General features: G+C 46.2%; 1 protein-coding gene across 16 annotated transcripts in view; it reads right to left on the reverse strand.

Moving 5' to 3' along the window:
* Ttll8 (tubulin tyrosine ligase like 8) overlaps positions 1–26,252 on the reverse strand; it is a 66,833-nt gene that overhangs the window by 37,404 nt on the left and 3,177 nt on the right. For 8 of the 16 annotated variants that reach the window (XM_087557526.1, XM_087557527.1, XM_087557533.1 and 5 more), the window contains 6 exon segments: positions 9,778–9,869; positions 7,379–7,496; positions 6,756–6,826; positions 5,676–5,804; positions 5,297–5,411; positions 4,568–4,696 (listed from right to left, as the gene is read on the reverse strand). In XM_087557526.1, coding sequence (XP_087413652.1) covers positions 4,568–4,696; positions 5,297–5,411; positions 5,676–5,804; positions 6,756–6,826; positions 7,379–7,496; positions 9,778–9,869 — 654 coding nt within the window. 16 annotated transcript variants of the gene reach the window in all.

The following is a 26,252-nucleotide window of genomic DNA, read 5'->3' on the forward strand; positions in this document are numbered from 1 at the left end:
CAGTTCTCCAGGAAGATATACCAATAACTATCACACATGTCTCTAACTACAGAGCTTCAAAGCAGCAAAAAGCTGACACAGCTTCAAGGACAAACTGAAATATGCCCACAGTCCTAAAAGGAGACGTTGACACCCCTATATCAGAAATGGGCAGGTCCAGATGAGCCTGTGGCTCAGGGCTGCCGTCTCAGCTACACAAGAGTCTGACCACAAGCTGAAGGTTCATCTGGTTGAGCTCAAGACCAGCTTAAGTCTCTATGACTCTGCCTTGACATTTAACAAGGGCTGGGCTATAAGTGGTAAGACACTCAGTATGTGTGAGGTCCTGAATTTAATCTACAGAGAAAAGGAAAACATTTAAGAGAGAGAGAGAGAGAGAGAGAGAGAGAGAGAGAGAGAGAGAGAGAGAGAGAGAAGAACAAAAGGTTGGATCCAGACAAGTTCAAGAAGACTAGGCTGGGAAGGGAGGGAGCACGAGAGGCAGTAGGCAGAAAATCGGTAGACAGCATAATTGAAAAGCACCGGCTGTCAACTGGCTCTAACTGATGTTCCATGCTCCTTGTACTGGCTGGTTTTGTGTGTCAACTTGACACAAGCTAGAGTCATCAAAAAGGAAGGAGTCTCAGTTGATCCAGTTGTGAGGCATTTTCTCAATTAGTGACCAATGAGGAGGAACCAGCCCATGGTGGGTGGGGCCATCTCTGGGCTGGTGGTCCTGGGTTCTGTAGGAAAGCAGGCTGAGCAAACCATGAGGAGCAGGTGAGTAAGCAGCACCCCTCCATGGCCTCTGCATCAGCTCCTCTCTCCAGGTTCCAGCCCTGCTTGAATTCCTGTCCTGACTTCCTCCAATGATGGATTGGAATCTGGAAGTGTAAGCCAAATAAACCCTTTGTTCCCTACCTTGCTTTTTGGCCATGGTGTTTCATCAAAGCAATAGAACCCTGAGTAAGACACAGCATCCACTAACAGCAGCAAAAACATGCTTCTCCACGGTGATCCTAGCCTGGCCGTAAAACATGCCAAAAATGTCCAAAACACCCCCAAAACCAAACCAAACAGACAAAAAAGCCCAGAAAACATGTCCTCTAACTAGGACAGTGAGGGTCTGTCTCAAAAATAGTAATAACAATAATACACACAGTAAAGAAAAGACAAAGGGAAGCTTCGATTAGGTGAAAGTGAAGTCACGACTTATAAAGCATGCGGGATGGCACCGGAGTACGGCTTAGAATATTTATATCAGTGACTGCTAGTAAGTGAGAAAAAGGAAAGAAAATTAAACTCAGTAAATGGAAGAAAATACGAAAATTAGAGTAGAAAGTGAAAACAGGAAAACAATTGAAAAAAACTATTAGTTCTTGAATAGAACTAATATTGGAGTTGAAAGAGGAGGCATCCCTGTAGAGTCCCCACTCGCCACTGACTTCCAGCAAGTAGTCAGACTAACATGCAATAAGACAGGACTGGAAAGGAGCCAAGTGGTCCTCAGGCACAGATGATAGGATTATCTCTAGTAGAAGAAGGCGAAAGATTCAATGGGGTCCTGCAAAGTTGCTAGGGTCCTTTCATAGGTAGGGAACAACTGGAATTTGAAGTTTAAAAATTTCTATTCACAGTAGAACCTCGTGTGTGTGTGTGTGTGTGTGTGTGTGTGTGTGTGTGTGTGTGTGTGTGTGTGTGTGTGAGAGAGAGAGAGAGAGAGAGAGAGAGAGAGAGAGAGAGAGAGAGAGAGAGAGATACAGGATTTCTCTGTGTAGCCAGGGTGTCCTAGAACCCACTCTGAGGCCAGGCCTGTCTCAAACTCAGAGATCTGCCTGCTGCTTCCTCCGGAGGCTGGATGAAAGGCCTGTGTCACCACTGTCCAGCTAGAAATATATTTCTTAGGTAAAAATGAATCTAGCAAAGCGAGCATAACATCTATAAGAGGAAAACTCCAGTCTCTAACAAATGGTACCGAAGAACTACAGGGAGTACTATTCCAAGGAACAAACAAGAAAGGCCAGTATGAAAGTGCCAGTTCCCCCCAGCCTGGGCTAAACGCAACCAACATCCCAGAAAGACACATGGAGAATGTCCACAACTGCTAAAGTGAAAGACCAGGACTGCACGTTACGTACCAAAGGAGAAAGCAAAATTCGAGGGTCCAAGACTTACAGTCGTTAAAACAATACGGTATCACCATGAGAATATGTAGATTATGGAATATGGAGTAGAATAGAACCTTTTCCCAAAGAAGTCACACACAGACCTGATCAACATGCATGTGACAAAGGAACAAAACAACGAGGTAAAGATATCTTCTCAAACAAACAAACAATATATATATGGAGTGATGGAAGGTTCTGGAAGATGGGCTAGGTGGTGCCAGAAGACCAGCTTGGTAGTTTAGGGCCCACGCTCAGAAGAGCAGCAGAGTTTGACTTCCAGCACCGGTGTCAAGAGGCTCACAGCTGCCTGTAACTCCAGTTCCAGATCAGAGCAGCACCTCTGGCCCCTGTGGGCACCTATACCCATGTACACACACACACACACACACACACACACACACACACACACACACACACACACACACACACGCACTTAAAAACAATAAAAACAAATCTCTAAAAGAAAAAGACAAAAACCAAACCAAATCTAGATACAGATGTCAACTTCAAAACTAATTCCAAAGGGTTATTAGGTCTAAACGAGGAGGAGAAGCCACAAAACTCTTAGATGAGAAAACAGAGGAGACTCCAGAGGGACCTCGAGCTTTCTGTCGTGTGCCTTAGATACCACACTGAAGGCTTGATCTAGAAAGAAATTGCTGGTAAGCTAGCTTCCTAAAATTCTGAAAAGTATGTGCTGGGCGGAAGTCATTTTTGACGGAATGAGGACCATCTAAAGACTGGCAGGGGGGTTGGTTACATCTGCACACGTCTGATAAAGGGATGCTACCCAAAGTATACAAAGAGTTCCTAAAGCTTAGTAAGAAAATGGAGCGACCCAATTTAAAAAACGGACCTGTCCCAAGAGATGTCCTGCTGGCAAATGACATATGAAACAATGTTTGATGGCATATGTCACTAATGAACGACAAATGAAACAACGGCGTGACAACTACAGACCTAGCTGATGGTTGAAATCTGCAACACAGTCACCTGGGTATCTGCACATGAATCATCCTAGAAAAGGGATGCCGAGGGCTTGACGAGCTATTGCATCCGATCACACTTCTTTTGGTTCCCTCAAAGAAGCTGAAGTTTTACAGCTGTGCAAACTTGTGCATAGAGGTCTGCAGCAGTTTTATCTGTGAGAAGAGTCCTTCTGTGGGTGAAGGGATAAATGACCCAGCACACCCCGTCGGTGAACTGTTCAGCCCTAACTACAAAGCAGCAAGCATGGAAGAAACTTCAAAGCCTGTTGCTAAGTAAATGAAGCCAGTGTGAACACGCTGCAGGAAGAACCACGGAGATGAGAAAAAGGACCAGGAGTTGCAGAAATTACCTCAGCCTGGCATGAGCGGCTTAGTTATATGTCTTGACTTACAGTTCAGCCACAACCAACTCACATCCACTCCACAAAAGCCTCTGCTTAGAGCTGGAAGCTGCCTTATTCACAAGTTGCATTTTAAACACATCCTTTAAAGATTCGAACATGCCAAAGTTTACTTTACAACAGCTTTAACAAATGTCCCCTCTGGAGTAGGGACATTGACAATGGGGTGCACAGGGACCGGGGTGGATAAGAAACCAAGGTGCCTTCTCAATTTTGCTGTTAGCTGAAGAAGAAGAAGAAGAAGAAGAAGAAGAAGAAGAAGAAGAAGAAGAAGAAGAAGAAGAAGAAGAAGAAGAAGAAGAAGAGGAGGAGGAGGAGGAGGAGGAGGAGGAGGAGGAGGAGGAGGAGGAGGTGGGAGGAGAGGGGAAGGAGGAGGGGGAGGGGGAGGGGAGGAGGGGGAAGAACAGAAGAAGAAGAAGAAGAAGAAGAAGAAGAAGAAGAAGAAGAAGAAGAAGAAGAAGAAGAAGAAGAAGAAGAAGAAGAAGAAGAAGAAGAAGAAGAAGAAAGGGGGAGGGAGAAAGGGAGGGGAGAGGGAGGGGAGAGAGAGGGAGAGGGAGAGAGAGGGGGAGAGGGAGAAGGAGGAGAAACCCACAAATGTTATTAAAGCAGACAACAATGTCATCAACAACAGAAACCCTTAAACCCCAGAGACTGCTTGTGTGCCCACATCACATAGCATTGCCGCTATATCACATGGTACCCCCAGGGCCATACGGAGGGTCACAGCAATGATCACTGGCTAGACGCTGCCAGTGTGGTGGGGGCATGGGGGCAGGGGCAGGATTTAATGTGATCTTGAAATAATGGTGCCTGCTACTGCTACGTTCTGCAAAAAGGATGACCAAGCCGACTGTCAACAGAGGATAGGTCGTGAGAATCGGAGATAAACCAGAAGCACTGTCTCCTCCTCCATGCCTGTCGGACCGCCAAAGCCACAGTGCCCAACCACCTCACCAGCTAAAGATCTTTCCTGTTGACCAGAGACTCCACGCCCCATCAGGCCTAAGGGCCCCGCCCCATAGCCGTGTACCTTTCTTGGGGCTGGGGTCACCATTCTTGGCCTCCTCCTTCTTACTCTTGCCCTTGGCTCTGTTGCAGTAATTCTGGTGATGGACTACCCACTTGAGGATGCTGGCAGCCACTGTACGCCGGAAGTCATCTGGAAGGACACCGAGGCCTCGCTCCCACTGCCCACCCAGAGCAGAGAGGCAGCAGAGCACGCTTGTGGGCCTCCCTGCCTCACTCGACGGGTGCTCCCCATGCATTGCTCACCCACCTGTCCACACCTATCCCAACAGCTGCTCTTTGCAGCCACTGTTCTCTTCCCTTCTCCACTGTTCTCTGTTGTCCCTGCCCTCAGAGACCTGGGGAATATTCCCTGTATTCCCCCTTGCTACACTGCTAGGATCCTCTGAGGAATCTAAGGGGTCTCTCTGGACACCTTGGACCATAGCTCTCCTCTAGTGAGGGATCTTGCTTGAACTCAGCACATAGGCAGAGTGGCATAGCTGTGCATCCTGCAAACCTAGGCTCTGAGCAGAAAGATATCCACACAGAGATCAGAGGTAGGTGGTACTGCCCTGAGCCAGTGCTGGGTCCCCTCAAGATCTGAATACTTAGCTCTACAGCTTCTGTCTGCCTCAGGTGGCTCTCCCAGGCTGTCAACATCGCCTGTGGACATACCTTTCCCAGTGGACCAGAGATGTAGCCTTGGCCCTATGGAAGTGTGGCACACCTCAGAAGGCCATAGGTCACTCACCCAAGAATTCCTGCTTCTCGCTCTCAGTGCAAAGGCCATAGCAACGTGGGAAGAAGGTGTTCGGGTTGGCTTGGACGTACCAAGGCAGACTCCTCATGTTCAGGCAGAGTCCAATCTCCAGAGAGAGCAGTGCATCAGGCACCTCAGTGGGCAGCCCCACACAAAGCGAATCCCACTGGGGACCCACGTTTGACTCAGCCCATGTTCCCTGGGAAGGGACCTTCCATGGCATTGAGAGTACCCAGAGACAGAGGGAGGAACAGGGGTGCAGGTGGGCATGTGGGATACGAGGTGAGGGGGGTGTCCCTGGGAGAAGTCTATATGTGACCACTCCTTTTGGTCCTCCCAGCTCAGACTGAGCCCAGGCCCTCCCATCCACCTTGGTCGTGAATGATGCTGTCTTCCCATAGTGGTTTAGCATCTGGTCACACGTCAGGCTGTGGTAGTCCACGACATCCCTTTTGATGGTCCAGAGGAGGTACGGTATCTCGTTCTTTACCAACCTGGACTGGCAAGAAGAGTCGTCTATCAACATCCAGTATTCGGGGCTCCGTTTCTTTGACATGCCGGGACATGGCTGAGGGTCGGGGGGTGGGATCTAGACTGGGGTGATTCTGGCTGAAGACTTCATCTCAGCCGAAGTCCCACAGCTCCTGAGGGCCACACACGTTGGTATGAGGACAACCCAAACCATGCAGGGTGTCTGCTGCCCAGAAGCCAGCTGCTTTTCTCAGGTCGGGGCTGAAGGTGAAGTTGAACTCTTCCCAGCCTGGTCTCTGTGAGAGACTTAGAGGTGTGCTATCTGTGCACTGTGATGCTCTGAGATTCAGGAGCAGAGGAAGGGTCCAGAGGAAGCTTTCTCCCAGAACCCCTAGCAGGCAGCTTCTCCCCACTGTACAGCAGGGGAAAGGCTCGGATCCGGTACTCACAGAAGAATAAATTAGATTGAGTGCACAGCTGGCTACAAAATGGTGTTAACTCCATCAACCTAGTGTGTTCACGGCCTGACCACCTGTGAGCTAATTCTGTCCATTGATTTGGTTGTTTAGTGATTTGTGATATGCACAGACATTATGGACACCTGATCTTTTAAATTACATGTCTGGCAAAAACTTCCACCCTGTGACTGACCTTTTTGTCTTCTTCATAGAAGATAATGGGAGGGCTTCAGAGAAGCCAGGCTAGGGGCAGCTGGGCCACAACTGCTGTGTCACTGGCCAGGCACCCTCTGCCTTCATCCTGTAATACGTGGACTCCTGACCCTGCCGCTCAGCCCCTCATAGTCCACAGCCACATAGACCTTTACTTGTGCTGGTCAGTGTGGGACGCAGGAGCTAGGGGCAGGATACAGGGAAGCCAGATGCCCCATGCTCCTACATGGGAATCCCTCTTCCGCCCAGTGTGCGCTGTCTTACTTTGAAAGGCCATGGTATCCCCAGTACCAGGCCACAGGGCCTACCATCACATCGTGAATATCATCGAATCTTTCCAGGGCTATTTCTTGATTTTCTTTGGTCTCAGCACTTTTATCTGCAAACGAAACACAAGGGAGACATTGCTACCACTGTACACAGGTTCCTCGCCCAACTCCCTGTAGGGTTGGAGTCCCGCTATGGAGGGATGGCCGCTCGACTACTAAAAGCTCCAAGCGAGGTCTCCTCTGGGGCAGCGGCTGTGGAGGCCACCTGTGGCCTTCCCTCCAGCATCCTGTGCACCACCCCACCTAGGCTGTGCTAGGTCAGGATTGAGGGGATGCTGAGGACCAGATGATGCTCAGGGTTGGGGGCAGTAGAGGCTTGAGGTATGAGTCTGGGGAGGAATGTCCTTGGTGGGGGATGGACCTGGAGGAAGGATGATTAGGGCGAGATGTGGGCATGGGGACACCAGAAAGTGACTGGTACCATAGTAGGAGTGCAGTTGCCTGGGACATGTGAGGTTGGGAAGCTGGTGGATACATGAAGACAGATACCAGTGAGTATTAAGTCAGTACACCTAGGATGGCTGACTTATTGGAGATATATATATGCATATATATATATACATATATATATCACCCTTCGTGGGACAAGATGCTACCTTCACCTTCAACGTTCTGAAGAGGTTTGGGAAAGAAATTGAACTTCTTCTCCACCCAGCCCTTTCTCCGCAACGTGGCCCGGATGACAGGGTAGTGTCCGTAGATGGAGAAAATCTTCTTCTCCTAAAAACGTCAGTGTTTTAACTGAGGTCCTCAGCAATAAAGGGACTGAGGTGAGTTCCCAGAGTGAGAGGACCAGACTGCACCATGGCGAGGCAACACGCTTTGCCCTGAGAGCACAGGAATGCCCTCGGCATGCAGAAGGGTGAGCGTGCGCGTTTACACACTCGTGGGGGCTCAAACGTGTAATCCCCACAGTTGCTGCACTGGGTTTCTTCATCACTGGGTCCGGATTACAGAGGTGATCAGATCACCTTTACACACTCATTCACACACTCAAGGGGGCCAAAAGACAACCGGGAAATCAGCACTTCCTGAGCAGCTGTAGCCATGACTCAGGATTTCTGGATTTGGGATTCAGGTGGGACACACAGCTATGCAATGCCTGAGGGTCGAGGAATAACTGTGGACTCCCAATGTGGCTGTCTCTTACAGAAAAGTGAGTGTCCTGCTGATTTTACGTCAACAGAACACAAGCTAGAATCATTTGGGAAGAGGAACCTCAACTGTGAAGATGCCCTCACAAGGCTGGACTGACTGTGCCTCCCCATGGGGGCATTTTCTTGATTGACAATAGAGGTGGGAGGGCCCAGCCTACTGTGGGCGGGGCCACCCCCTGCACAAGGGTCCAGAGTTGTTTAAGAAAGCAGGCTGAGCCAACCAGAGGAGTAAGCCAGTGAGGAGTGAGCCTCTGCTTCATTGTCTGCGCCTCCAGGTTCCTGCCTTGACTACAAGCCTGTAGCATGAGATAGACCCTTTCTTCTCCAAGATGTTCTTGGTCGTGGTGTCTTTAACACACAAAAGAAATGTTTATAAAAGCTGTGGGCCCCTGAGTTCAGAATGGCAGGAAGAGAAAAACAGAGGAAGGGGCAGGGTCCACCCAGAAACTGTCGGAATGCTGACTAATCCCTTGGAGATGGTTGACTGGTTGTGGATGAGCAGGTAGGCTGGACTCGTGTGCTTGGGGCGTGGTCACCAGAGTGGAGTGGGGACCTGCCTGGGAAGGGTAAGTGTCAGGGAGCTCTCACGCAGTGAGTAGTTAAGGAAGGATGAGCCAAGTCCCCATCTCCCACTGATCTCCTCTATCAAATATTTTTTTCCTCCTACACGTGTGCCTATGATGATGCCATCTGCCGCACGGGGACAGAGCCAGACAGGAGGAACTACTCACACTCTGGCTTTCAGCCTCTAAAGCTGGGTGGCAAGTACAGTCCTTTTCTTAATAAAGTGCAAGGCCTCGGGTAGTTTGTGTAGCCACAGACAAAAAAGCTCACATTCACGTGGGCACCCCAAGCCACCTGGAGAAGGCTGGGATGTGACCTGTGTACTCGGTCATTAGCAGTGTCAGGGACAGGCAGGGTTAGCTGGGGTCAGGCAGGAAGAGTGGCTCAGAGCCACTGCAGTCCTGCAGCACATGCACAGATCCCGATGGGGCACGCATGCAGGACACTGTCCCTGAACTCTAATCAGCATGGTGACAAGACATACCAAAGTCACTGGCATCATCCCAAATCTGTGACAGAATTTTGCAGCTGTCACTGAGGCCTTAAGCCATGGGCTCTGATGGACACATGGTCAGTGTTCTGGGGGCCGAAACTCATCAGGGTATCCCTAACAGAGGCTTGGAGCTCAGAGCATCCCCACAGAGGAGGGATTCACCCAATTCACAAACAGCTGGAAGAAGAGAAGCTTAGAAAGTGAGCCAGCCTGACACCAGACATAAGTGAGATCTTGGTCAGCAAACCAAGCCACCACCAGAGTCCAGACTCTGTCCCAGAGACACAGACAAGCTGAGCCCAGAGCCCATCACACAGACATGAACAGAGACAAGCTGAGCCCAGGGTCCAACACGGAGATCCTAGACAGAGACACTGTAGCGATGTTTTCTATGGATACATTTTGTCTTGCCAGGTAACAGAGACATGTGACCTTGTCCCACTGGAAGATCTGACCCTGTCCAGGAGAATACTCAGAAGATGCCTGGAACTAAGCTCTGGTGCCCACGGGATATCTGTTGGTCAGAGGGCCCCACCAAACTACTGTTCAATGGGAAAGTCATCCAAATGCCCATCACCCCACCACCTGTTCACAGGGCACAAGGAGGAGCTGGCTGTTGGGGCTACACAGGAGATTCAGACAAATTCCAAAGTGATACTAGCACCATCTCCACATGGGACGAAGTATCCAGTCAGGCCAACACCCAAATGTAATTCCAAAACCATTTCCCGTTTTTTAAAAAGAATGTCTTCCCCCACTCCCCCCATGAGTCCCGAAACACATTTACCTTGATGGCTTTCTCTGTTAACTGTCTTGCTATTTTGTATCTGTCTAATTTGGGGGAAGAAGACAAATCTTGGGGAATTCCTTGTTTTAACTCTGCAAAAGAGAAACAGACATCAAGGCAAAGGAAAGGGCACATGGCTCAGAACAGTCACTCCAGCCTGACAGCAGGCCCACGCAGAGGCCTCATGTCCACCCGCCTCTGCCCACTCCCTGTGTATCTCAGTCTTCTTTGCCCTTGCTACCTTTTGCGAGTCTTTGACACACCCTCCCCTCAGCCCCTCAGCCACTCTGGCATTGCTTAATCTCTACCTGTTTCTTTGTTTTTGAGACAGGTTCCCTCTACCATCACCCTGGCTGTCCAAGAAGTCACTCTGTAGACCAGGCTGGCCTTGAACTCACAGAGACCCACCTGCTTCTGGGTCTGAAGCGTGCACCACCACACCTAACCTGCACTGGGTAGTCTTGGTTTTCTCTGTTTCTAATGTGTGGTGAGAGAAAGTTCAGACTTATATTATCCCCACCCAAGTCCTTGGCTTTTACTCAGTAGCCATCCTCTCTCCTGTCTGGAGGAAGTCCCCCAATGTCTCCTCCACTCTGGATACTCTCCCTGACACCAGCCTCTCTCTTGGCAACCTTTTGATGCCAACTGTTCCCATAGGCACATGCTAACCACTGCTGTGTCCCAGGCCTCCCTCTTCTTTGCCCCCTCCCCATCTGCTGGGTCTCCACAGGCCATGTCTACGGGGTACACTGCGTCTTCCCATCATGCATCACAGGCCTTTGGCTAACCAGCATCCCCCTGCCCTCATACCCCTCACACTTCCCCTTCTCTCCCCAAGCCCTAAATGTGGAGTCTTCACAGCTGCTGCCTCCCTGAAATGAACTTATCTCTCCAGACCACACTGACCCACCATGCTCCTGGGCCTGCCGTCTCCTGGACAAGCTCAGGAAGCATAAACCAACCCTGCCCACCTGCCCCTCCTGTGGCTTTCCCCGCCCTGAATCCACTCTAGGAGGCTCAGAATGTATTCCGAAGCATGTGAAAGCCACACAAAGCTTCTAACAGAACACATCACAACCTCACCTAGGGAAACATTCTCAGGGGCACGCACACACACACACACACACACACACACACACACACACACACACACAAGTCAGAACTGGTACATTTGGAGCTGTTGAGGTTAAAATGCTCTGAGACTGGGGCTATAGTATAATCGGTAAACTGTGTGGCGGTTTGAATGAAAATGCCTCTCCCGATAGGCTCAGAGGGAGTGGCTCTATTAGGAGGTGTGATCTTGTTGGAGTAGGCGTGTCCTCGTTGGAGGAAGTGTGTCACTCAGGGGTGGGCTTTGGGATTTCAAAAGCCCAAGCCAGGCATAGTGTAATCCTCTCTTTCTGTTGCCTGCCAGTCCAGATGAAGAACTCTCAGCTCGTACCATGTCTGCCTGTGTGTAGCTCTACTTCCCACCATGGTGACAATGGATTAAACCTCTGAACTGTGAGCCAGCCATGATTGCTGTTCTCCTTTATAAGAGTTGCTGTGGCCATTGTGTCTCTTCACAGCAACTAAGCCTAACCAAGACAAAGTGCTTCCCTTGCAAGCAGGAGAACCTGAGTCCCATCACCAACACGGATGGACAAAGCTATGCATGGTGTCTGTGTAATTTCAGCACTGGGAAATGGAGACAGGAGGATCCTTAGGCCTTGCTGGCCAGCCTGTCTAACCTATCAGTGGGCCCCAAGTCCCAGGGACAGACCCTGTCTCCAAACAAGGCAGGCGACTCCAGAGGAATGATACCCAAGGTCGACCTCTGGTCTTTACAGATATACATATACATATACATATACATATACATATACATATACATATACATATACATATACATATACGTATACGTATACGTATACGTATACGTATACGTATACATATACATGTGTATGCACATAAATGTGTACACAGATGTATATAGCTTGCACAAAAATTATAAGAAAATGGAAAGCCAAACCATAGATGGGGAACAATATTTACAAATACACTGCTTGGACACAAAAGGTGTAGTGAAGGATTTAGACAAGCCCAGACCAGAGCTGACAGAAGTCCTCTATAAAGATGGGGACCAGAACAGAGAACAGGGGTGCATAGGAAAGTGTAGGGGTTCATAGAAAGGTGTAGGAGTGGCTTGTTCTGGGAAGGTGTAGGAATGTCTAGAAAGGTATAGGGGTGTCTAGAAAGGTGTAGGGGGTGTATAGGAAGGTGTAGGGGTGCATAGGGAGATGTAGGCGTTCATAGGAAGGTGTAGGTGTTCATAGGAAGGTATAGGGGTATATAGGAAGGTGTGGGTGTTCATAGTAAAGTGTGAAGTGTGTGTGTTCATAGGAAAGTGTAGGGGTGTATAGGAAGGTGTAGGGGTGTATAGGAAAGTGTAGGGGTGCATAGGAAGGTGTAGGGGTGCATAGGAAAATGTGCAAGGAAAGCAAGTCAGTAAAGATGCTCAAATAATAATGCTTCAAAACGGAACAGAGGTTATCAAACAAGGAGAAACCATTAAGTCCATAGTCACAGAGGTAGTTGGCTTTCAGAAACAGATGGATGAACAGAAAGATGAGTGGGACAGCCAGCAGCACTTACTGTGTTCAACACCAATGCATTCATTGTTATTCTAGAATAGTCATTAAAGTCGGTCTTAAAGAAACTCTCAGCCAATTCCAAAGGGTTTGAGAGTCCTAAGAACTCTCCTGAACACAGAGCAATTAAGTCAGAAATCAATATAAAATAACAGAAAACCCCTGAGTATGTGTAGATTAGCAAGTATACTTCTACATGATCTGTGGATCAAAAAAACAAAAACAAAAACAAAAACAAAACAAACCCAAGGTGTAACTTACTTCATCTGTTTAGCCAAAGACAGCTAAAACACCAAATTTCAAATCTGGTGTGATATAGTGAAAGCTGTGACTATAAAGAAATTTCCAGATATAAACGCACCTATTGGAAAGTCATAAAGGCTGAGCTGAGGTGTGGGGACGCACATCTTTAGTCCCAGCACTCAAGAGGCAGAGGCAGGTGGATCTCTGGGTTTGAGGACAGCCTGGTCTACAAAGTGAGTTTCAAGACAGCCGGGACTACACAGAGAAATCATGTCTTGAAAAATTAAAAAGAAAAAGAGAAAAAACAAAGGCTAAAAACATTGATTCAAAGCTGAGTGCGATGACACACACCTGCATTTCCAACCCTTGGCAGCTGGAGAGGCTGGAAGATATGGAGGTGACATGCATTCTTGGCTATAGCAACTCCAGGGCAGGTGAGATAGATAAGAGACGTTGTCTTAAGAAACCAGGTCCAAACAAAAACAAACAAACAAACCAATGATTTAAGCATAGATCTCAGCAAGCTAGAAAGGACACGGTAAAGGTAAGCCCAAAGAAACTGTTAGAGAAAAGGAGACAGGGGTTGGGGATTTAGCTCAGTAGTAGAGCGCTTGCCTAGCAACCGCAAGGCCCTGGGTTCGGTCCCCAGCTCCAAAAAAAAAAAAAAAGTAGTTATTTGTATTTTGTGTGCATTGGTGTTCTGCTTGCATATATGTCTGTGTGAGGGCATCAGATCCCCTGGAACTGGAATGACAGACAGTTGTGAGCTACCATGTGGGTGTTGAGAGTTGAACCTTGGGTCCTTTGGAAGAACAGCCAGTGCTCTTAACTACCGAGCCATCTCCCCAGCCCATGAAACATTTTCAACACAGTAAATCAGATTTAGCAAGCCAGAGGCTTAAGACTAGTAAAATCAATAACTCATTGGCGAGATTTATTGATTAAAAAGATGAAGTGGATGGAGAGCTAGCTCAGCCTTTAAGAGTACATTCTGGGGTTGGAGATTTAGCTCAGTGGTAGAGTGCTTGCCTAGCAAGCATAAGGCCCTGGGTTCGGTCCCCAGCTCCGAAAAAAAGAAAAGAAAAAAAAAAGAGTACATTCTGCTCTTCGAGAGGACCTAAGTTCGGTTCCCAGTACCCACAAAAGGCGGCTCATGACTGCCTGATATATCAGTGTCTCTGGCCTCTGCTGGTTCCTGCATTCATAAACACATAATGACCCAAAGATATAATTAAAAATAAAATATAAAAGACACTTTTTAAAAAAAGATGAAAGACAAAAAGTAACAACAGACAAGAGAACTCCTTAGATACTTAAAAACTAAAAGATGTGAATTTTCAGAGCTTCCAGAAGACAGAGAAGAGAGAGATATTGTGCCTGTGTTAAATATCCTACAAGGCAAATGACAATGTGGAGAGATAAAACGTTGCAGACCGGAGTGTAATTATCTTGGGCTATTTTTAGTCCTATGAATGCCATCTGTTGTCCACATGGGTCTGACCTAACATCCTTGAGATGATCAAGGCTTTAAAATGAGTTCTTAGGAGACCCCTAGCCTCCATCAATCCAAATCTAGAAATGTCATCAGGTGTCATTTGAACCCTGAGGCAATTTTCCTGTTTCGATGCCACCTGTGGCCCAAGCAATTATTTTGCAAATATCTCAGCTTATGAGTGTGTTCTGTAACTACCCGGATTTCATGCAACTGTGTTCCATAGTAGAACATGGAATTCGAGTTAATCTAGATCTAGATCCCTGCCCGTGGTCACTCACATCTGGCTCCAGAATAAACTCTCTCGTCCTTCAGGGGTGAGGGATGTGCTTCTGTACTGAGGTAACTATGAACTTCATAATAAACTTGAAATTTAGATAAAACATCCAAATGCCTTGGAAAATATGAAGAGAATATAAAAAGAATACGCTGATACCGTGGCCAAATCTGAATTCGAAACTCTTGCATCAGAACACTCCAAGCCTGATGCATTGAGGAAGATTCTGTCCACCCTTCATCCTAAACAACACTTGCTAGAAGGAGAGGCATGCCCATGACCTGCCATGTCTGTGGTGCCCTAATCCTGCCTGAATCCTCTAAGAAAATGAGACCACAGGCCTACGGGCCATAGATGACAAGATCAAGCCCAAGAGCTGAGCAAACTCTGGCCACATGTAAAGAAGCAGTTGCCACTTTGGGGCCTCCTGTGGCTAGGTTGAAGGTCAACATTGCCATAAACCACATGAAGAGAAGGAAGAGAAGTCACATTACAGATAAAGAGATGTTAATACAGAAGCAAAACATTAGTAATGAAAATCAGCTTTCATTCAGGCTTGGTGGACACAGTGGAATCTCAATGGCTAGTTCCCCATAGGTATAGACACACTGATACCAGGGGCAGGAGAGGTTCCTCCAGGGTTAAGAATGGTTGATACTCTTACAGTGTTGAGTTTCAGTATATATTATCCCATGACTCGCAATTGCCTGTAACTCCAGTTCCAACACCCTCTTCTAGCCTCTGCCAACTGCATTCATGTGTACATACTCACACACACACACACACACACACACACACACACACACACACACTTTTTAAAACTTAAAGAAAAGTCATTACTATAAATAAATTTCCATTCAGGCTTAAATCTCTCAGCTCCATAGCAAACCTGGCTCCAATCCTGGTGTTTTGGTTTCTTTTTTTGGTTACTTTTCCTGTTGCTATGGTAAAACACTCCAACAAAAACAACTTAAGGGATGGAGGAAGTTTATTTTGGCTCATGCTTCCAGGGTACAGCCCATCATGGTGGGCTGACCACATTACATGTGATGACAAGCGGAGAATGACAAAGGCTGGCATTCATCTAGCTTTCTTCTTTTACTATATAGTTCAGGATCCAAGCGTAGGGAATGACGCTGCCCACTCTTCCCCTGTGTCTTCCCATACCAGTTAAACTGAGGTTAACTGACGTTCCCTCACAAGAATGCCCAGAGGCCAACCCAAACTAAATATTCCCTAAGCCTGAAGACTTGCTTCCTAGGTGACTTCAGATCATGTCAAGATGACAACAACCGATACTAACCACCAGTTCCCAGTTGTCTCGCTTCTCCCCTACAGAAAGGACAAAGTCACTCACTGGTGGAATGGGGTTAGGAGAGGCTGACTACCAGGGATTTCAGGTGTGTTGGCAACATTTAAAGACCAGAATTCAGATCGAGGAAATGACTCAGTTGGCAAAGTGCCTGCCACCCAGCACAAGGACTGGGATTTGGATCCCTGTTATCCATGGAAAAAGCTCGGTTTGGTCATGTGTATCTGTAATCCTGACTGTGGGGGGTGGGAACAGACAGGTCGGGAACTCGATTGTTAGCGAATCGCCAATCTAGCCAATCAATGATTTCTGGATGCGCCAAGAGTCCTGGCTGCGAAGATAAAAAGGGAATGAGAAACACTCATGCTCACCGAACTTTCTCCTAATCCCAGGGAAAGATAAGGCAGTAAATGATGCAGAAATCACACAACACTGACCTCCGGCCTTAATGTGCATACTCTGTGCAGGTGCACACACACATGTGCACGCACACACTCACAATACACATATGCACACACAAAAGTCCCCAAAGAATCTAAGGACATGCTAGTAATGATTTCTTAGAAAGACTACCAGGATATGGCAAAAAGACACAGAGATGTACCCTACTGGAGCGACACAACATGACATACCTGCCAGTTATTGTCAACTTGGGGAGAGGTAACCTCAACTCTCAGACTGACCTGTAGACAAGTCTGTGGGAGTATTTTCTAAGTACTTTAGAAAATATGTGTATGAGTGTTTTGCCTGATTAATATATCACAAAAATCACAGAGTGTGTATTTATGCAGTGCCAATCAATAGAGGCCAGAAGATGGCTTTGATTTCCTCCAAAGCTGTTGTTAAAAAATGGTTGTTAACTACCAGGTAGGTGTTAAGACATCGAACCTGGGTCCTCTAGAAGAGTAGCTGTTTCTCTTAACTGCCTAGCCATTTCTCTAGCTGTTTCTCTTAACTGCCTAGCCATTTCTCCATGTGGGGCATTTTCCGGGTTGATGATTGCTGGGAGAGGTCTCGGGCCATTCTCTGGTGCCAACAACCGTGGTTAGGAGGTCTTGGGCTGTGTAGGAAAAGCAAGCTGAACAGCCATGGAAAGCAAGTCAGCAGAATCCCTTCACAGTCTCTTGTTTCAGCTCCTGACTAGGTTGTTACCTTGTGTTCTTACCCTGGCTTTTCCTGGTCAATTAGGTTACATTTCAAGTTACTTTTAGTCAAGTATTTTATCATGGTGGTAGAAAACAAACTAAGGCAGACATTGGTATCAGGGATGTGGGGATGTTACTGTTGGACCTGACTGTGTAGCTTTTGGGGGTGGAGGAGTGTGGACTGTTGGGATGCAAGTGTTCAGGGTTTATCGATCTATGTGGCAACTTGAAAGAGAAGGCTAAGAGTGCAGACAATGTAGGCCTGGCTTGTGAAGTTTCAGAGGGAAGCAATCGATCAGAGATGTTCCTGTGACTTTTTATTTTTTAAGATAAGATCTCTCTACCTAGCCCTGGCTGTTTTGGAACTCACTATGTAGACCAGGCTAGTCCTAAACTTACAGAGATCTGCCTGCCTCTGCCTGCTGAAATTAATGCAAGTGCTACCATGTCTAAGTCAGCTAGCTAAAAGTATTTTAAATTAAGAATCTGGTTTCACAGCAAATACAGAGGCGAATGCCAGCCGCAAACCACTGAACTGAGAATAGGACCCCCGTTGAAGGAATCAGAGAAAGAACTGGAAGAGCTTGAAGGGGCTCGAGACCCCAAAAGTACAACAATGTCAAGCAACCAGAGCTTCCAGGGACTAAACCACTACCTAAAGACTATACATGGACTGACCCTGGACTCTGACCCCATAGGTAGCAATGAATATCCTAGTAAGAGCACCAGTGGAAGGGGAAGCCCTGGGTCCTGCTAAGACTGAACCCCCAGTGAACTAGACTATGGGGGGAGGGTGGCAATGGGGGGAGGGTTGGGAGGGGAACACCCATAAGGAAGGGGAGGGGGGAGGGGGATGTTTGCCCGGAAACCGGGAAAGGGAATAACACTTGAAATGTATATAAGAAATACTCAATAAAAAAAAAAAAAAGAATCTGGTTTCGACAAGGATCTATTTGCATTCTTCTACACTCAGACATCCAGGTAGACCAGCAGTACTTGCTAAAGATGTTTTCTTTTTTTTACATTGTATAATTTGGGCTTCTTTGTCAAAAATCAAGTATCCACAGGTATGTGGATTTACTTCTGGGTCTTCAATTCCATTCTGATTGTCAACCCATTTGTTTTTGTACCAATACCATTAGGTTTTTATTATTATTGCTCTGTAGTACAGCTGGAGATCAGGGATGGCAACACCGCCAGAAGATCCCTTATTGTACAGGATTGTTTTCTCTATCCCCCATATAAAGTTGAGTATTGTTCTTTCAAGGTTTGTAAAGAACTGTGTTGGAATTTGGGTGGGAATTGCATTGAATCTGTAGATTGTGTTTAGTAAGAGGGCCATTTTTATTATGTTAACCCTATTGATCCGTGAGCATGGGAGATCTTTCCTTTTTCCTTCTTCAATTCCTTTCTTCAAAGACTTGAAGTTCTTATCATACAGGTTGTTTACTTGTTTGTTTAGAGTTATAGAAAGGTATTTGATATTATTTGTGGCTATAGTGAAAGGTGCTGTTTCCCTGATTTTGTTCTCAGCCTGTTTACTGTTTGTTAGTTTATTAGAGGGCTACTGAGTTTTCTAAAGTTAACTTTGTATCCAGCTACTTCACTGAAGGTGTTTGTCAGCTGTGGATCAAAGACTTCAACATAAAATTAGATACATTAAACCCCGTAGAAGAGAAAGTGGGGAATAGCCTTGACACATTGACACAGGAGACAACTTCCTGAACAGAATACCAGTTGCACAGGCACTAAGATCAACAATTAAATAGGACTTCAGGAAACTGAAAAGCTTTTGTAAGGCAAAGGCCACCATCAAAAAGACAAAATGGCAGCCTACAGAGTAGAAAAAAGATCTTTACAACCTTCCACATCTAATAGAGGACTGATTTATAAATATATATATATATATATATATATATCAACAAACCAAATAATCTAATTTTAAACTGGGGTATAGATTTAAACAGAGAATTCTTTACAGAGGAATCTCTAATGGCCAAGATGCACTTAAAGAAATGGTCAACATCTTTAGCCATCAGGGAAATGCAAATCAAACTGACTCTGAGATTCCACCTCACCCCAGTCAGAATGGCTAAGATCAAAACCTCGAGCGACAGCTTGAGCTGTGCAGCAAGGGGAACAGCTTCCATCGCTGGTGGGAGTGCACACTTGTACGGCCACTTTAGAAATCAATATGGATTTCTCAGAAAATTGGGAATTGATCTACCTCTAGACCCAGCTATTCTTAGGCATACAGCCAATAGAAACTCCACCCTCCCAAAAGGACACTTACTCAACGATGTTCATAGCAGCCAGAAACTGGAAACAACCTAGATGTCCCTCAACCAAAGCATGGATAAAGAAAATGGTACATCTACACAATGGAGTATTACTCAGCCATTAAAAACAATGATATCATGAGATTTACAGGCAAGTGGATGGAACTAGAAAACATCATCCTGAGTGAGGTAGCCCAGACCGAGAAAGACAAACAAGGTATGTACTCACTTATAAGTGGGGTTTTAGCTGTAAAGGAGAACCCTGCTATAACACACAGACTCAAAGAAACTAAGTAACAAGGAGGGCTCAAGGGGGGATGGATGAATCTCACTGAGAAGGGAATAGAATAGACACAGTGGGGGACACGGAGGGACTGGGTGGGGGAGAGGGTGGGGAGGAATCAAGTGTGGTGGGGGAGATGACTGGGTGAGGGAGGGGATGTGGATAGAAACAGGAGAAATAAAGTAGGGTGAAGACGGAGGGAGAGAGTCCTGGGAGAGACAACTGGAATTAGGGGAGGCATCTCTGCGATGAGCTAGAAAGCTAGGGCAATGGAAACTCCCAGGAATCTATGAGGGTGACCCTTAGCTAAGACTCCTAGCAATGGGGATATGGAGCCTGAATGGGCCAATTCCTGTAACCAGGCAAGGCTTCCAGTGGAGGGACTGGGACATCGAGCCAGTCAAAAAGCCTTCGACCTAAAACTTGTTCCTACTACACAATGTACTGGAGTAAAGGTGCAGAAATTGTGGGAGTGGCCAAACCAATGACTTGTCCAGTTTGAGTCCCATGCCATGAGAGGGCGGCCACCCCTGGTACTGTTAATGATATTCTGCTATACTCGTACACAGGACTCTAGCATAATGGTACTCAGAGAGGCTTCACTTAGTAACTGAGGGAAACAGATGCAGAGACCTACACCCAAACATTAGGCGGAGCTTGGGGAATCCTGTGGAAGATGCAGAGGAAGAAGAGTTGGAGCCAGAGAGCTCAAGGACACCACAAGAAAACCCAAAATATCAACTAGCCCGGGTGCATAGGGGATCACAGAGACTGAACCGCCAACCAGGGAGCAGTCATGGGACTGACCTATATTCCAGTTGTGCAGCTTGGCTTTATGTAGGACGCTTAACAGAGGGAACAGAGGATGTCTCTGCCTCTACTGTCTGCCTTTGGGACCCTTCCCCTCTATTTGGCTGCCTCATCCAGCCTCAACAGGAGAAGATAGGCTTAGTCTTACTGCAACGTGATATGCCAGGGCTGGTTGATATACATTGGAGGCCTCTCCTTTTCTGAAGAGAAACGGAGGAAGAATGGGAGAAGGGTGAGGAGGGCGAGGGGGAATTGGGAGGAGAGGAGGGAGGGGGCAACTGTGATTGTGATATTAAATAATTTAAAAGCTAGACTAAAATCTGATTTCTGGCAACCTGGAGCTGAAGAGAAAGCTGTGACTAACAAGAGACCAAGCACCACTTTATGGAAAATCTTGCTTGACTGGAACAATGGATGAGGGTTGGCTGGGGCTTACAAATCGGCTGCGATTAGTAAGACCAACATTGGTGAGATTTTCCTCAGGGTCACTACAAGGCCCAAGGCTGCAACTCAAGCCGGCAGCCGAACTTGATAATGTTCAGGAGTTCACCACATGGTATCAGTTTGGAAGTCATGAAGGGCCATGGAGAACAGCTGAGTCTAGGCGTTGTGTGGCGACATTGAAATCACTCTGAAGAAAGACCAGGAGAGGCCATTGGTGAGGTAGAGTTTTAGTTTCAACGGAGATCTACCGTATTGGAGATACTAGTACTGTGGGATGACCACCAAGGATAGCAAGAGAGAGCAAGCTAGAGAGATGCAGAGACCCACAGCCAAACACTACTCAGAGCCAGGGGAAACCTGTAGGAGAGAGGGAGAAGAGATTGTAGGGGTTCAGGACCCCACAAAAACATGGCTCACAGAACCAACTAAGCAGGACTCATAGGGGCTCACAGAGACTGAAGCAAAAAACACAGACCCTGTATGGGTGTGAGCTAGGTCCCATGCATATGATTTATGGTTGTGTAGCTTGGCGGAACTCCCAACAATGGGAGTGTATGTGTGTGTGTGTGTGTGGGGTGTGTCTCTGACTCTGCCTGAACCTGGGACCCTTTTCCTACTGGGTTGCCTTGTCCAGCCTTGATATGAGGGTCTGTGCCCAGTCTTATTGTATCTCATTAGACTATATTTGGTGGCTATCCCTGGGAGACCTGATGTTTGTTTTCCTTTGTAGAGAAACAAAGGAGGAGCTGGTCTGAGGGACTGGACTGGACTGGAGGAAGGGAGGTGGTGGTGGTGGGGACTATGGTTGAGATGTAATGTATATGGTGAAACTGTACCGACTCGAAGCAGCCAGGAAAGTCCATCTGAGGAAACAGCTGTCCCCTCCAGATTCAGGGCCCAGCCAAGGGTAAGAGGAGTAGATGAACTACCACAGGAAGGCAGAATGGAGCCAAGATCAACCTAAGGCTTCCCACCGATCAAGGACGTCCTGGGTAGAAAGTCCACACCCTGAACATAGGAAGATGGGCCATACCAGAGGAAAGATTAATTAAAAGAAGAACAGTGTGTGGTCAAGGAGATCCGGATATGAACAAACCAACTGTAAAGTTATTTTGAGGGAAGCCAGGGAAATACAAACATATCCTAAGGTTATATTTTTTTTTTTTTACTAAGGAATCATTGTAAACTTTGTGAAAGTGAAGAGAGTATTTGGTTATATAAAAATGTCCTTTTAGAGAGTAAATATGTAAATAGGTATACATATTTATTTTAAAACAGTTAAAAATCACTAAAGACAAAGGGGAGACATTTTTATAACATTAAAAACGGGTGTAGTGGGGCTGGAGAGCCTGCTGCTCACAAGCGTTTGTAAGTACAGTTCCAGGGTACCTGATGCTCCCTGGTCTCTATCGGCACTGCACACACACGGTGCACATATACACACACAGGTACAAATGCTCATATACATAAAGTAAAAGTAAAAATAAATAGAGAAATACAACTCTATGTCAGCTGTAATGAGGACAGCCCCTCTTGTCAGCGAATAGCGGTAAATGCAAACTCATGCTCAAAGTGTTGATAGGTGACAGTTGGATGCTCAGCCAGTAAACGTCATTAACACCCATTCCAAGGCCCAAGGAACACTGCGGAAAAGGATTTCTTGCCATCTCTTGGCAAGACAACAATCACGAACTCACACCGGATTGGATTGCCAGAGGTGGGTCTGTGAACAGTCAGGGACAGGGTCTGATGGACCCATACCTCACAGATGAACTATTGGCCCTGGGCACATTCTGAGAGATGGGGCCACCCACTGGTGAGCCCACCAGACTCCAGTGCGTGACTCCAAATTGATGATCAGTGGATCACTGGCTGAACTGAGTGGGATGCTGAATACATCAAGAGACATGAATCTGGAAAAGGGACTTGTAGGGGGCTGGGAATTGATAGAGGGTAGAGGGGGATGAGAGAGTAATCAGAAAGCCTTAGGTACATTTAGAGATTATCAATAAACTCAGTAAAAATAATTTGTCAGGAAAATATAACAGTTCTAAATGTACGTGCACCTAATAGTATAGCTTCGAATAGAAACACTGACAGAAGCGAAGCCATAGCCGACTGGGGCATTTGAATTTGCTTCTTTTGGGAAATGAAAGACTAAGCAAAAAGAGCAGCACAAGACAGCAATTTGGACGACAGGATGAGCGACCACATTCCTAAACACAGAGAGATCCAAGACTCAGCCTCCAAGCCCCAGCACACCCAACAGAGCTTACCGCGATGTAGATTGAAAGATGCCTACATTTGTGATGTATTCATGTTTCTAGGTGTCTGGTATTAAGGGGTGTGTCACTAGGGCTATGTGTTGCCTGGTTTCCTTTCTTACTTTCCTTTCTCCGCCTCCTGACACTGTCAACCATGATGGACTGAATCCTCTTAAACCTTGAGCCAAAAATAAGTAATTCCTCCTTTAAGTCGACTCATGAGAGATTTTTGTCATGGAGACAATAAAGCACAGAGGTTGAATTTCCTCCCAGTTACCAAAATCAAACCAGGAGTATATAAAAACAAGTAGATTTTTGCCCTAAATGCTCCAGAACTCGTAGCACATTTAGGACAAATTAAATGTAAATTTGAAAAAAAAATATGAATTAAATCTTGACATAGAGGTCTGGCAAGGTGAGGTGGGGACATCCTTGTGGAGGAGGAGACTGTAGGGGGGTGATATGAGGTGTGGAGCCCTGGAGGGGGGTGGACTGGGAGGGGAATAAAATCTGGAGTATAAAAATTAATTGATTAATCAATTAAAAAATGAATTAAAAATATGACATATTGGGGTTGGGGATTTAGCTCAGTGGTAGAGCGCTTGCCTAGCAAGCGCAAGGCCCTGGGTTCAGTTCCCAGCTCTGACAAAAAAAAAGAAAAAATATGACATATCAAAGCATTACAATGCAGGTCAAGTAGTAACCTGAGGGGAATCTGTCGGTTGTTAAATACAGATTTCAGAAAAGAAGACACGTTAAAAGTTGTTGTTATGCTAGCCCAAGAGGGTAGAAAGAAAACGATCCACTCAAGGCGGTTGGAGGAAAGGAAAGGATAAGTTAGGAGCAAAATTCGGTGAAGTGAAAAGTATTCTAGAGAAAACTAGCACAAGAGAGAGTTGGATATGTGAGACATTTGGGGGTAGGGGGTACCGGGGCTGAGGCTCTGTGGCCAGGCACGTGCCGAGCGTGTACAACTCTGAGTTGGATCCCAATACCGAGGAGAATCAAAAGGAAAGGAGGAAGGAAAAGAACATTTTAATCAGAGGAAGTTTTATCTAGGAAAATTAAGAAGGAATGCATAGGACACAAATTAGCAACATTGAGAACAAGAGGGAGAAATTGCTACTGACTGTGGATGTTAAGATAATAATAAAACTTTATTAGCACACACACGCCAACAATTGGGCAGTGCATATGAAATGGACATTTTCTTTAACATACACATGGAAACGGGCATCAAAGAAACAGAAAATCCAGATCCGCTTATTCCCATTCAAGACATTAATTCCATAATTGGAATATTATCCCAAATGAAAACCTGAAGTGTAGATGACATCCGTTAAGTTAGTCTATCAAGTATTTAAGGGAATTTTTTTTTATGTAAACCATAAAGCTCTACTGTTAACCCCGACACCTGATAAAGACAGTACAAGGAAGGAATAGTGCACACTAATCTCTAATTATGGACAGAGCCCTAATTAATACATTCATAAATTAAATCTAGCGAGAGGGAGAAATAACAAAAATGAAACAAAACACTGCCAAATGGAGTTTATCCCAAAATGCAGAGCTGGTTTAGCGCTTGAGAAGCTGTTAGCATACCGCGCCATACTAACATATAAAATTAACACGACGATCTAACAGACGCAGAAGAAAACATACATAACAGTTGGTAATTGTTAAAAATCAAACAACTTAAAGGCAGAGGCTGGAGAGAGAGCTCAGTGGTTGACTTTGAGTGTTTGCTGCCCAGTCATGAGGACCAGAGTGCATATTCTAGTGCTCATGTTACAAGGCATCTCATAAATGCCTGTAATCTGAGTTCTGGGGGATCAAATGCTTTCTTCTGCCTTCTCTCCACGCGCGCGCGCGCACGCACTCGGAAAACTTTTTTGTATTTCCAGACAATGTTTCTCTACGTAGCCCAGGAGGTACTGGGACTAGCTCGGTAGACCAGGCTGGCCTCGAACTCACAGAGAACCACCTGGTAGTGCACACATTTAAATACAGAGAGAATCTTTTGTGCACTGAGTGGAAGCATCACCTGTCAATAAAAAGCTGTTGGCCTATTAGCTTCGGCATAAAATAGGAGGTGGGATGTGCCCCCAGGAAGAAAGGATTCTGGAATAGAGTCAGGCCCAGGAGAGATACACCTCTAATGCTGATATGTGGATCAATTGGCCTCATAAAACTGAGATGCTGAGATGAGGTAACCAACCGTGTGGCACTCTCAGAACAGAACAAATCGATTAAATGAATTACAAGCTCGTTGGGGAACAAGCTATGACCTAGGCTTTTACCTGTAAAACATTACGTTCTCAGTTATGTTATTTCAGGAACTTGGGCATGGGTGGAAAAGTCAGTGGTTGCATTTAATCTCAGCACTTGAGAGGCAGATACACACACACACACACACACACACACACACACACGAGGAAAATGAAATTAAAAAGCCATCTATGGCAGCGTTTAAAAACACCAAGTATAAAGGATTAAATCAAACAAAAGACACACTGGACACTTGCGCAATGAACTATAAACCACTGCTGAGAAGAATGAGATAACTAAATGTTTCTATTTTCAAAGATTTAATATTAAGATGTTAACTGACCCATAAATTCAATGTAAACAATAACGATAGCCCTGGCAGAATATATATGTTTATGTGTTTTTATGTATGTGCGTGTGTATGTGCATGTGCATATTAATCAGGTCCTAAATTTTACACAGTAGTGCAAAAGTCCACGAGAACCTAGGCAACCTTGGAGGCCAGCTTTGGAGTCCTTCACTATGAAGCCTCTGCAACGCAAACACTGGCGTGGGAAAAGAATGAACAGAAAGAGTAGGACTACAGATGGTTAGCCCCCCAAAAGACCTACATCTCTTTGACCCCCCCCCCCCTGAAGAAACACTGTCAGGCATCAGCTGGGCCACTGAATACTCAAATTTAGGACGAGACTGGCAAGTCTTGTCTTCCTCAGTCCCATTAGGTGGCAGACCTGAACTGTAAGACGTGAAATAACAAAGCTTCTAAAGGAAGAGCAGGGCAAAGGGTGTTACCTTCTGCAAGGAGGTGGTAGAAGATAGAAGGGCTCTCACTATAGGAAAAGATCAGTAAGTAGGTCTCCTTAACACCAGAAATTCACAGGCTGGGCATTGTGATGTATTCTTTAATCCCAGCACTTGAGAGGCAGAGGCAGGTGGATCTCTAGGAGTTCAAAATAGTCTTGCTCTATAGTGAGTTCCAGGATAGTCAGGATATATAGTGCCCAGCACTGGGGAGACAGAGGTAGGAG

This window comes from Rattus norvegicus, chromosome 7 (genome assembly GCF_021556685.1).
Source record: "Rattus norvegicus strain SHRSP/BbbUtx chromosome 7, alternate assembly SHRSP_T2T, whole genome shotgun sequence".
Classification (NCBI taxonomy): domain Eukaryota; kingdom Metazoa; phylum Chordata; class Mammalia; order Rodentia; family Muridae; genus Rattus; species Rattus norvegicus.